Source organism: Notamacropus eugenii, chromosome 4 (genome assembly GCF_028372415.1).
Source record: "Notamacropus eugenii isolate mMacEug1 chromosome 4, mMacEug1.pri_v2, whole genome shotgun sequence".
In the NCBI taxonomy this organism is placed as follows: domain Eukaryota; kingdom Metazoa; phylum Chordata; class Mammalia; order Diprotodontia; family Macropodidae; genus Notamacropus; species Notamacropus eugenii.
Window position 1 is genome coordinate 198564998 of NC_092875.1, and position 12066 is coordinate 198577063.

General features: G+C 38.5%; 1 protein-coding gene across 5 annotated transcripts in view; it reads right to left on the reverse strand.

Annotated features, from left to right (window-relative positions):
• Positions 1–819: 819 nt before the first annotated feature.
• Positions 820–12066, reverse strand: part of RIPOR2 (RHO family interacting cell polarization regulator 2) — a 262117-nt gene continuing 250870 nt past the window's right edge. For all 5 annotated transcript variants that reach the window (XM_072603985.1, XM_072603982.1, XM_072603988.1 and 2 more), the window contains 3 exons: positions 8928–9011; positions 5441–5531; positions 820–1343 (listed from right to left, as the gene is read on the reverse strand). In XM_072603985.1, the coding sequence (XP_072460086.1) occupies positions 1243–1343; positions 5441–5531; positions 8928–9011 (276 nt within the window). In that variant the 3' untranslated portion in view covers positions 820–1242. The remainder of the gene's footprint in view (positions 1344–5440; positions 5532–8927; positions 9012–12066) is intronic.

Consider the following 12066-nt stretch of genomic DNA (forward strand, 5'->3'; position numbering starts at 1 on the left):
TTTAAGGACTGAGGAAATACCTTGGCATATCCTTCTTTTTATACTTTTAGGGAGACAAGACAGTCATTACTTAATGTCATCTGCTTTAACCATCTCACACCAGCTTAGCACCCTGATTTTGCAGTAAACATAGCAAGTTGCTGTCTCGTACCTACAGTGTAACAGCCTCTGGAGTACAGACATAGATGAAGTATCCCTGGAGGGTGAGTATCTTGCCTTGAGCTTGCTTCATAAACTCTGTGAGGGTCAAAGACACCCTACCATCTTTCCCCCTACTTCTTTCCAGGAGCCAAGGATCTCTGTCAGCTCCCCCAAGCACATCCCACATCACAAGCATCCTTCTAGCCTTCTGACTTTAGTTCTAGTGTATGCTAGTGACAAAATACCCCAGAATATACTTGGAAGAGTGAAACATCTGCTTCTTCTTGATCCAAAAGCAAATTAATCTTGAAATTTTCTTAAGTTAATTGAATATATATACACACATATATGAGTGGGTATAACTTTAATTTATAAGTTTTAGATAACAACTTGACTTTTCAGTAGAATAGACATTAAACTTGTAAATTATTGAGGGGTAGTGGAGGTGATTGAAAAAAGGAAGTAAAAGATTAGATGGACATTCAAAAATTAAGTTGATGAGCTAACATCCCACTCAGTTTCATAGGCTAATCTATTTGTGGAAGTCCTTTTTCTTCTCTTCTGAAGGATATTAGATAGCCAAGGGGTTAATTCAACCTTGAGTCCATCACAGAGAGAAAACCACAAGGAAGCTGACACTTATTACACCTTATAGTAAAAAACAAAGCTAAACTAAACCCCCCTTTTTCAGTTAGTCCCTACTTACTGAGCCCACTTTTCCTTTGCTGAGATAAAGCGTCACATGAATATTTCAAGCTTACAGGAAAACTTCCAGTAAAAAAATACAATGCATGTAAAAAGTGGAGATGCCCATCTTTAAAATATCTATGCCAGATGAGACTGAATTATACTGGGTGTTGCTGGGAGCCATCAACAATACAGTCTACTGACTCAGAGGTCTGCTCTACCATTGGGCGAAAGAAAAAGGTGATGGGAATTGAGTAGCCCAACTTGAATGTGTTCTATAAATAATCAAGTCTCCGTACTCTTTCAATAGGATTCCTCCATTGCTTTGTCTTTCCAGCTAAATGACAGCACCATCCTAGGCAGGAAGGCCAGATGCCATGGCCTTTAAACATTAGACTGAGCGTTAGTAAGTAGTTAGAAAGCAGTGGCAACTTCATTTCCATAACGACCTCCAATCTTCACACAGTCTCGAGGAAACTGATCTAGTTGCTCATATGCCAGCCGCCCATCTTCTCCTAGATACAAAACAGTGAGTGAGTTACTACACATGAGGCCTTCGATTTTCTCTAACAAAAGAATTTCACACCAAGGTTGCTTAGAGATAATTTGCTATAGGTTGGCATGCTAGTTTAGATGGGGAAAAAATAAAAACCTGCTTTTTTATTATGGTCTTAGAAGGGCAGCTAGGTGGCACAGTGGATAGAGGGCTGGGCATGGAATCAGGAAGACCTGAATTCAAATCTGGCCTCAGACACTTACTAGCTATGTGACCCTGGGGAAGTCACATGCCCTATGGGCTTTAGTTTCTTCATCAATAAAATGAGCTGGAGAAGGAAATACTCCAGTATCTTTACCAAGAAAACCCCAAATGAGGTCATGAGAAGCCGGACACAACTGAAAAAGGACTGAACCATAACAAAGGTGTTGGACAAACCCTTTCTAGTTAATATTTGTAACTAAGCATTATTTGGAGGCAAATCTGTAAAATCTGAGTTTTGCAAATATTCAGATGCAAACACATGCCAGGCTTCCTTCACTATTAGCATCACCACCTCCAGTATACAAATATTTACTGTCATTTGGTATTTATTAAAATAAGATGAAAACAAATAGCGTATTTTCTGAAGAGGCCCACTGAGGAATCTTATGCCAGGAATTACACAGGTATGCTCCACTTTGTATAAGATAGAGCAGGGAAGTAACAACATAAATTCATTGTTTTAGAAAGAAGTTCAGCATTTAAACTGTACTAGGGATCATTTAAGGCAGGGATTCTAAACCTTTTTTGTATCATAAATCCTCTTTGACAGTCTGGTGAAGCCTCTGGACTCCTCTCAGTCATGTTTTGAATGCCCTAGACACTTATTAGCTGCGTGACTGAGTAAGCCAATTAACCTTTCTAAGCCTCAGTTTCCTCATTTCTAAAATGAGGATACTAATAACAGACTTTCTGTGAGGATGAAATGAGATAACATTTGTAAAGCACTTTGCAAACTTTAAAATGTTATATAAATGCTAATTCTCATTAATAATAACAATAATTACTGTACATAGGAAACTAACTATATTACAATATAGTAATCAAAAATATTTTAAAAAATACCAAGTTCATGGATTCCCTGATCAAGAAACTCTGATTTCAGGGAACTCTGCAGTGAATATTTTTGTATAATTAAAAAGCCACATATAGAAAATGTTGCTGCGGGTCATTTGTTTCAGTTGTGTCCAACTCTTTGTGATCCCATTTGGGGCTTTCTTAGCAAAGATACTGGAGTGGTTTGCCATTTCTTTCTTTCATTCACTTTACATATGAGTAAACTGAGGTAAATGGGGTTAAGTGACTTACCCAGGGTCAAACTAGCTAGTAAATGTCAGGCCAGATTTGAACTCAGGAAGATGAGTCTTCCTGATCATCCCCTAATTTACCTGTTTGATTAAGGGGGATTTTTGTGCACTGGTTTTTCTTAAAGCAAAACAAACCTGTATCACAGAAGCCTTGGACTCTTTCTGTTTTATTGGTTGTCTCTGATATATTGTCTTTTTTGCAATTAATATTTTTACTTCTATGTCCTTACACATGGTAATTTGAGTGTCTGAGAGAAAAACTGACAAGCCCTTTTGTGAATGACAGAAAGATATGATAAAATGATGGGGAGAAACTGGATTTGAATGGATGACAATTATTAGGAGTTAAGGTGAGGCAGTTAGGGCCTGCTACTCTTGGAATGGCTATTTTTTTTTTTTTAGTAAATCTTATCTTGTCTTTAACAAAGGTAAATTTCTATATTTTTATTTCTTTAGTATGGATAATTTCTAGCATGGAAACTCCTTCCACTGATGCAGACCAATAACTTGTCTAGTTTTTTAGTCTTAGAAAAGTTGTCTGATGCCGTGAAAGCCCAAATGATTGGCACAGGATCACCTAGCTAATGTGAAGGAGGCGAGGCTTACTCCGGGTCTTCCTAACTTGGAGGCCAGCCCTCTCCATCCATTATTCCATCCTGCCTCTTTAGCTCATACACACAATATATAAAATAAAAGCATCTCCATCAATTTATTGAATGTCAGTTTTACTTTCTTTATTATTCTAAAATGCTTCTCCAGGTCAAACTAACGCCACAGGGAATGTCCAGGGAATTAAGGGCACAAGAAATCCTCACCTCATCCTTCAAACAAAGAAATGCTGGCTCATTTTCAGTTATTATTAAAGAATATGCTCAGTAGCAGAAGGCACCATTAAGCCAGGGTGAGAAAGGACACATGTAGAAGATTGAATAGGAGACTGACTTGACTATTACACACCCCACAAGGTCCCCCTATAGATTGTTAAGCTACTGGTGTCAAAGGAGGACTTGTTTCCATGTCATACCATTGACCAAGATTATATCTGTGAGCTTCTGCTCAGTACAATGTTCTTAGGTTTTGTCATTGTACCTTAGTAGTGAATTTGCTTTTTTCTAATAAATACAACTTCTTTCCTCAACAAGAAAGAAAATTAAAAAAGAAAAAGAAATGTGCAATCATCTTTTTTTATTGTACCATGTTATGGAAATGCTTATTTTATTCCATAAATTAAAAATAAAAGAAACTTTTAAAAAAAGTAAAAAGGAAAGTAAATCAGTCACAAACCTGTTAAACTCAAACTTTTAAAAGTAAAGTAATTAGCTAATTATATGTATAATTTAGTTTTTTTCCCCTTAAATTAAAAATCACTTTTATCTGATGTAAGTAGGTCTTAGTGAAGTAGAAGCTAGCTGGGTAGGCAAGAGTTAATCAAAGATGCTGAACCAAGTACAGACAGCTGTATTTTTAAGGTCTCTGACGGCTTTCTCCATGTTGGTGATCTGTAGAGCTTCCTTCATGGGTATCAACAGTATCATAGTCTAATCTTCCTCTTTTCTTGGATTCTGAGCCCTGGATTTCTGAACTTGTAACGTGAGCTCCATTCCTTCTTTCTGTCTCTGTCTCTGTTCTGTCTCTAGTTTTTTAGTCTCAGAAAAGTTGTCTGATGCCGTGAAAGCCCAAATGATTGGCACAAGATCACCTAGCTAATGTGAAGGAGGCAAGGCTTACTCCAGGTCTTCCTAACTTGGAGGCCAGCCCTCTCCATCCACTATTGGATGCTAGTGTGAGACAGCCAGGTGGTATAGTGGATAAAATCCTTGACCTGGAATCAGGAAGACCAGAGTTCAAATCTGGTCTCAGGTACTAGTTGTGTGACTCTAGACAAGTCACTTAATTGCTTTCTACCTCAGTTTCCTCAACTACAAAATAGGGATAATAATTGTACCCATCTCTCAGGATTGTTGAGAGGACCAAATGAGATATCATTAGGTATTGTGTTAAATGCTTTTTACAAATACTATCTCACTTGATCCTCATAACAACCAGGGGAGTAGGTCTTATTCACATTTTGCAATTGAGGAAATTGAGGTAAACAGAGGTTAACTGACTTGTCCGAGTTACCGAATGTATGAGGCTGAATTTGAACAGGAGGCACAGTTTACAGAGCACCTGCCCTGGAGTCAGGAGGACCCAAGTTCAAATCCAACCTCAGACACTAGCTGAGTGACACTGGACAGGTCACTTAACCCTAATTGCTTCAGTTCCTCATCTGTAAAATGAGCGGGAGAAGGAAATAGCAACCCACTGTAAGAAAACTTGCCAAGACAACAAGTTTCCTGACTCCAGACCTAAAGCTCTATCCAGTATGTCACTTAGCTGCCTCTAAGTGGGAGATGGAAAACAGAAGAGTTTCATTGTTCAGCCATGCCTGACTCTTTGTGACCCCAGCTGGAGTTATCTTGGCAAAGATCGTGGAGTAGCTGGTCATTTCCTTTCCCAGCTCATTTTCCAGATAAGGGAATTGAGGCAAATAGAGTTAAATGACCTGCCCAGGGTCACACAATTAGTAAGTATCTGAGGTCAGATTTAAACTCAGGTCTTCCTGACTCCAAGTCCAGTGCTTTATGCACTGTGTCACCTAGGTGCCTGAACAAAAGAATACTCAATAATTTAGATAATTTCCTTAATTTTCCACATTACTGTGCATGTACAGAAACAACCTACATTAAAAAAAAAGATGACAGGAATATAATTCTTAAAAACTCACCAAGAGAGAGCAGTGTTTCAGATGCCACATTTCTGATCTCTTCGTTATCAGACTGGCACAGACTTACCAGTGTCTTAATGCTTTCAGTAGCCTATATAAAATGGCAAAAGGAGAGTTATGGGGAAATTTCCTGGCTTAAGAGTTCTGGTATCTAGAGGAGAAGAAGATATTGCTATCACACTAGAGAATCCAATTCAATTCAACAAACATTTCAGTATCTACTATGTGCCAGCCCTTGTGGCAGGGACTAGGGATACCATACATATGCAAATATATATGCAAAATAATAGAAAATAATTTCAAGAGGGAGTGACTGTTAATAACCAGGGGCATCAGGAAAAAGGTCTCAGGCAGGGAGTGGCAGTGGAGTTGTGTACCTACCTGCATCTCATTTATATATAACATATACTTTCTCTTTAAGCCCCTGCTCATAAGGAGCTGTTAATGACGAAAAGGACAGAAAAAAATGTTTTTGTGTAAAAGAAGAGATTAACATTATCCGAGGGTATGAGATACTCCTCATGTTTTAAATGAACATTTTGATTTCCTATATTTGTAGAAAAAGAACTTCATTTTAACACAAATTGCTAAAATATGTATACAAAGAAACTCAATTTTTCAATGGGATTTGGACAGATTTGGAGAGAAAATGATCCAGTGAACAGATTCGCAGGCTCCGATTTCTTTGGTAACAAGGTTGTATGATGCTGAGTTTGTGTGAGAGCCATTTAATTTTATAAAAGAGCAGACAAAGATCTTTCATTTCCTAAAAACCTGAGAAATGTGAGTATAAGCAGGAACAGTTTCTAGGGTGCCTAAAAGATAGAGGGCCTTTTGGGGAGATTTTAGAACTGAAAGCATGACTTTAATTCTCCTAAACTCTCTGCTAATTTGTGCATACATGTCTTATGATGAAAGAGAATAAAATTAAGAAAATGAGAAATCACTTAAACGTTTGGAAATGGATTTTTTTTTAAAAAGACTATCAGTTTAATAGGGAAATTTTGGGAGTTGTGACATTTTATGTACAAGTTGAGTCACTGAAGGGGGGATATTCTCATTTAAGCCTTGAAAGAAGACAGTATACAAGCATAAGACAAGAGCAGAAGAGGAAAAGGAACTTTCAAACTCCTCTCGGTGAGAAGTTTGGTTCTAGGCGGCGGGGTGGTGAATACATGCAGAGAATGTTAGACTTGGAGACTAGGAAGAAGTCAGGAATTTGTGAGTTCGAATCCTGACTGTGTGATCCTGGCCAAGTCGCTTTCTGCCTTGGTTTCTGCATCTATAAAATGAGGCTAAGATCACTTAACTCCCAGGGTTGTTGAAAGGATAAAAATGCGATAAACTATGTAAAGAACTTTACAAACCCTAAAGCACTGTAGGAAAGTTAAGCATTACTAGTGCTACCAGAAAAAATATACTATAATACTACATACAAATCAATTAAGTTTTTACCCGTGATTGTGTTTTATCAATAACAGCTAAAAGCTTGCACTTATATGGTACTCAAGGTTTATAAAGTGCTTTACAAATATCCCATTTAATCCTCACAACAACCCTATATGGCAGATTCTATTATTCTTATTTTTCAGTAGGATTTTGTATAAGATAAAAATAACAAGGAGATGGTACGTGAAGTCCTTAGGAAACTTTCCCAACAGTTAACAATTGTTAAATAGTGGAAAGGTTGGCTAGAGGAGGTTATAGACTCCCTGAATATAGATCCTTATCTGCTTGAGATGACTGTAGTTATACTTAAAGATGATTTGATGAATTATAACAGCAATTCATTGAAATTTTTTGAGATAGTTGTTGTCTTTCATAGTTTAAAAAAATAAATTCTCTGTATTTTGATTTCTAGAATTAGCAACTTATTTATATTATCAACTGTATCTTTCAAAAACAGTCACATTTCTGACAGATTTGTTGTGACTGTTTTATAGTGGCAGACAGGAATGGGCGGATATCTGTAGAATCTATGGCCCTTTTGAGGACACTGACTTTGTGGAACAGACATTTGAGAGCTACTAAAGTAGCAGCTAGGTGGCACAGTGGATAGAACCTGGGCCTGAAGTCAGGAAAAACTCATCTTCTTGAGTTCAAATCTGGCCTCAGACATTTACTAGCTGAGTGACCCTGGGCAAGTCACTTACCATGTTTGTCTCAGTTTCCTCATCTATAAAATGAGCTGAAGAAGGAAATGACAAAGCACTTGAATATTTCTGCCAAGAAAACCCCAAATGAGGTCATGGAGAGTCAGATACAACTGAAAAACAACTTAGCTACAATAAAACTAGATGATCTAAACTCCCCTCAGTTGTGAGTTTGTCATGAAAAGAAAGCTGTGGGTTGCCTTGTTTATTGTCCACAGTTGGGTAGGCTTAGCTGAGTAGAGATTGGTGCTGATGAGGCCGTGATCATGGGGTAATCATTTTGAACCCCATGTCCTTCAGTAGCATTTATTGTTCTAAGATCTCAGAGGTCAATTTTCTGGCCAGGAGCCTTGTGAATACGGGTCACTGGTCACGTGGGAGAGTTAAGTGAGAGAATGTAGACAGAATGGCACAATTTTATTAGTATTACTGGAAAAATCTCAATGATAAGAGACCATTGTCATCACTTTCATGTAAAAAGGTAGCGTATTTCATTCACTTGCTACTCTGATATCCCAAAGCTAAGAGGTTTAGGGTTTTTTTTGGGGGGCAGGGGTAGGCAACGGGAGGAGCACTGAGAGTTTTTAAATGGGTGGAGGGTCAAGGGTCAAGATGACATCAGAGAGATGCATTTAGAAGATTACAGGGCAATGTGGAGTACAGTGTGGGGAATGTTTTGGTGGGGGGAGAAAGAGTGAAGAGTTAGAAGGCTCATTTACTAGCTCAGGTAAGTTACTTAACGTTTGCCTTCCTCAGTTTCCTCAATTATAAAATAGGAATAATAAGAGCACTTATCCCGTAGGGTTGTTATAAGCATCAAATGAGATAATATTTGTAAAGCACTTATCACAGTACCCGGCATACAGTAGGTGATTAATAAATACCTGTTCCATTCTATTCCCTCTTTCTATCTCCTGGCTTAAAGATTCAGTCCAAAACTTATCTTCTGTAAGAGGCCTCTCCTGATCTACTGGCTCCTTCCCTATCACCACTTTTTCTGCCTGCCCCCCCCGCCCAATTCCTCTACTGCTAAAATTTTCCTTTCAGATTACTTTTTATCTACACTGTATATGAATATCTACTTTCTATCTACTCTGTACGTATAGATATATGTATATATTTTGTATATACATAATTGTTTGCTTTCATATTCCTCATTAGATTGTGAGGTCCTTGAAAGCAAGCTCATTGTTTTTTATTTTGTGTGCCCAGAGCTTTACATAGTGCCTTGCACAGAGTAAACCCTGATAAATAAATGTTTGTTGACTGAGTCAACTAATTTTGCATCATTAAATATTCTGAACTGTCAAAGGAATGCTGGTCCTGGGACTCACCTCAAGGCTTTTCAGTGCCATGCACGCTGCCTTCTGAAGGTGGAGGTTTGTCTCTGTCAATGCCTCACAGTAGTACAGTAAAGCCTGGGGGGAAAAAGACACATGGAAAAAACATCAATCAAATTTATCTTTGTGTGTAGTCAAAGAAGTGTGTGCTATCTTGACTCCTTGGGGTGGGCTCCAACCTCATTGATCTGGATGTTCCCTCCAGGGTTGCAGATTTCCATCTGTTACGTTTGCCCACCCTACTGTGAATTTTCTCTGTAGCTGCTCGTAAATTCAGAGAGATTCCACTGAATACACCAAAGGCCTTTTCACTTTTTCCTGAGATTGAATCTGAGACAGTGGCATATTCTGGCCTTCTACCTGTTGTCCGTTGCCCATTTTATACCTAATTTCACCCTGGTCTTGGTTTGTTTTGAGGTGAGTGACAAGTGAGTTTTAAGGTCAATTATGTCATGATAGGATATCTCTGTGACAAGTGTATACATTGATTTTTTAGCTGATGGGACCCTTAGACTTAATCTAATTCACACTCCCCTCCTTAATTTTGCAGATGAGGAACATGAGGTCCAAAGGAGTCAAGTGACATGTCAAAGCTCCCCAAGTAATCAGTAGCAGAGGGAGCTTCTAAGATATCTGGGTATCTGGGCTTCTAGGATAACCCCTTTCCCTGTTAACCTATTTTGCCTCATTTAGCCTTGACTCCTCTCTAGTAGCAAGAATCTGCGAATCAAGAACTTGTTCATTTGAGGTCTAATTTTAGCCTGGTCTTGGGTTGTTTTGAGGTTAGTGACAAGTGAATTTGAAAGTCAATTATGTCACTGCTATATGTCTCTGTGTTGCCTAATGGACCTTTTGGCAGTCTGGTGAAGCCTATAGATCTCTTCTCAGTATGTGTCTGTATAGAATTACAATGGAAACCAATTATATTGAAATGAATTCATCAAAATATTAAAACAAAAAGTTCATGGGCCCAAGATTATGAATCTCTGCCTAAGATGGTAAGCTTCTAGGCAAGGATGAGAGCTTTGCCTTGCCTACAGCATGACAGCGTGCAAAATTAGGTACTTAATAGATATTGCTTGACAATATTGAGCCCTAGGTATCCAAGGCCACTTCTGGACTTAGCACTGGCACTAAGCTCTTCCTGAGCTTGGGCAGGAGGCATCCACTTGGCACTTCCTTATATCCTGTAGGGATATACAGCCCTAGACAGCAACCACAAAAGAACGATCACATTACTCACTTTAGTTTGAGCTGTTGCCTAAGAAATCCTGACTGCTGTGAAACCCAGATTGGTAATACGGCTAGAAGGGAACAAAAGAACACGCTGGGTAGGAAGAACAGTTCACTTCAGTCTGTACCCAGGCTTACAGTATTTCCTTTGACAATGCCCGAGGCTGATTAAAAAATAAAATCAACATCTCCATGGGAGATTGTCATTACAGAAGAAGGAGGATTTTCTCCACGTACAGATGTGGGAAGAAAGAGCAGCAAATAGTACATTTGTCCTTTAAAACTTTGCATGGTTCAAGAACAATGAGTTAGGAAGAACAAGTAGAGGCCTGTGATAATTCCATACTCCACTAAGGCAGTCATGCCTTTCCCCAGTACATGTTTTAATGAGCCCTTGGCACTCTGTATATAGTTTACCCTATATTTACAGGCACTTTCTGTTTGTATTGCAACACTTGATGGTATTTATATTATGCTTTATAAATATTTTATAGACACTTTATAGATATTATCTTATTTGATCTGCACAACATCCCTGTGAACTCAGAATTACCAGTATTATTTTCCCCATTTTATAGACAAAGAAATAGAGGCCCAGAAGTTAAGTGACTTGACAATAGTTACACAGCTACTGAATATAGGATTGGTACCTATGTCTCCAGATCTCCAAGTCCAGTACTCTTTCCAGTTTACATGTTGCCTTTATTGATCCTGTCTATCATTTCTATGATATGTCCCCCAACAGACTTTTTTTCCTTTTTCTGTATCCCTAGAGCTTAGCATAGTGCCTGGCACATAATAGGAATTTAATAAATGCTTGTTGATTGAGTGATGGCATCTAGTAAACTCATAGGTAGAAAGGAATCAATCAATGGAGAGGGAGATGAAAGATATAAGAGAAAGACAGGATAATGGATATGGGAGTATATGTACCAAAGGATATGGGAGGTGGGGAGGATAGGGGAAAATATATACAAATGGTGAGGTAGAAAAGGAATAAGTCATAAATGAGATCATGTTAAATCTGAAAAGGACCTTGGAGATCCTTCTCCTGACATTTTCCAGTCACTGTAGCCAATGATACCCATTGGAGATTGGGTGGCTTGCTCAAGATCATTGACTGAGTTTATCTGTTGAGACTAAGGAGAAAAGAAGTCAGACTAGGGGGCTCAAGGACAATCAAAAGCATTTGCTGTGAGGGATGCAAAAGGGAATCAACAAGAAATGATGGATTATGGAGTAGCAAGAAAAGCCCAGTTGAGTTTAGATAGCATGAAAGCAAACCACAGACTTCCTATAATAATGTAAGGCAACAAGAATGGAGGAAAAGGACAGCAGGGTACTTAACAAGTGCTTGTTCAAGGCACTAGGCTGAGCATTGATGATACAAACAAAGATAAAAACAGCTTCCTCAAGGAGATCGTATTCTAACAGGGGAGTCAGCATACAAGCAGGGTAATCAACTGGAGGAAATCTCAGAAGAAGGGCACTGAGGGAAATTAGGAAAGGCCTCTTGCAGAAGGTGGAATTTGAGCTAAGACTTGCAAGAAACCAGGATGTGGAGTTGAGGAGAGTGTTCCAGGTGTAGGCAACAGTCACTGAAAATATACGCAGTCAGGAGTCGGAGTATGTCACATGCAAGGAACAAGGTTGATGTTATCAGATCATAGAGTCCATGGAGAGGAGAAAAGTATAAGAAGAACAGAAAGGTAGAAAGGATCTATGTGTGAAGGGATTTAAAGCAATGAACATTTTTTTTTTGATCCAAATCTTTTTGACAGGAAAATATATGATGACTAACGTTTTCCATCTTGGGCAAAATTCCATCACAACTACACAACATTCCATTACAACTATACAACAATCTGTTGGATACAGAAACTTTGCCTGACAGAGGCTT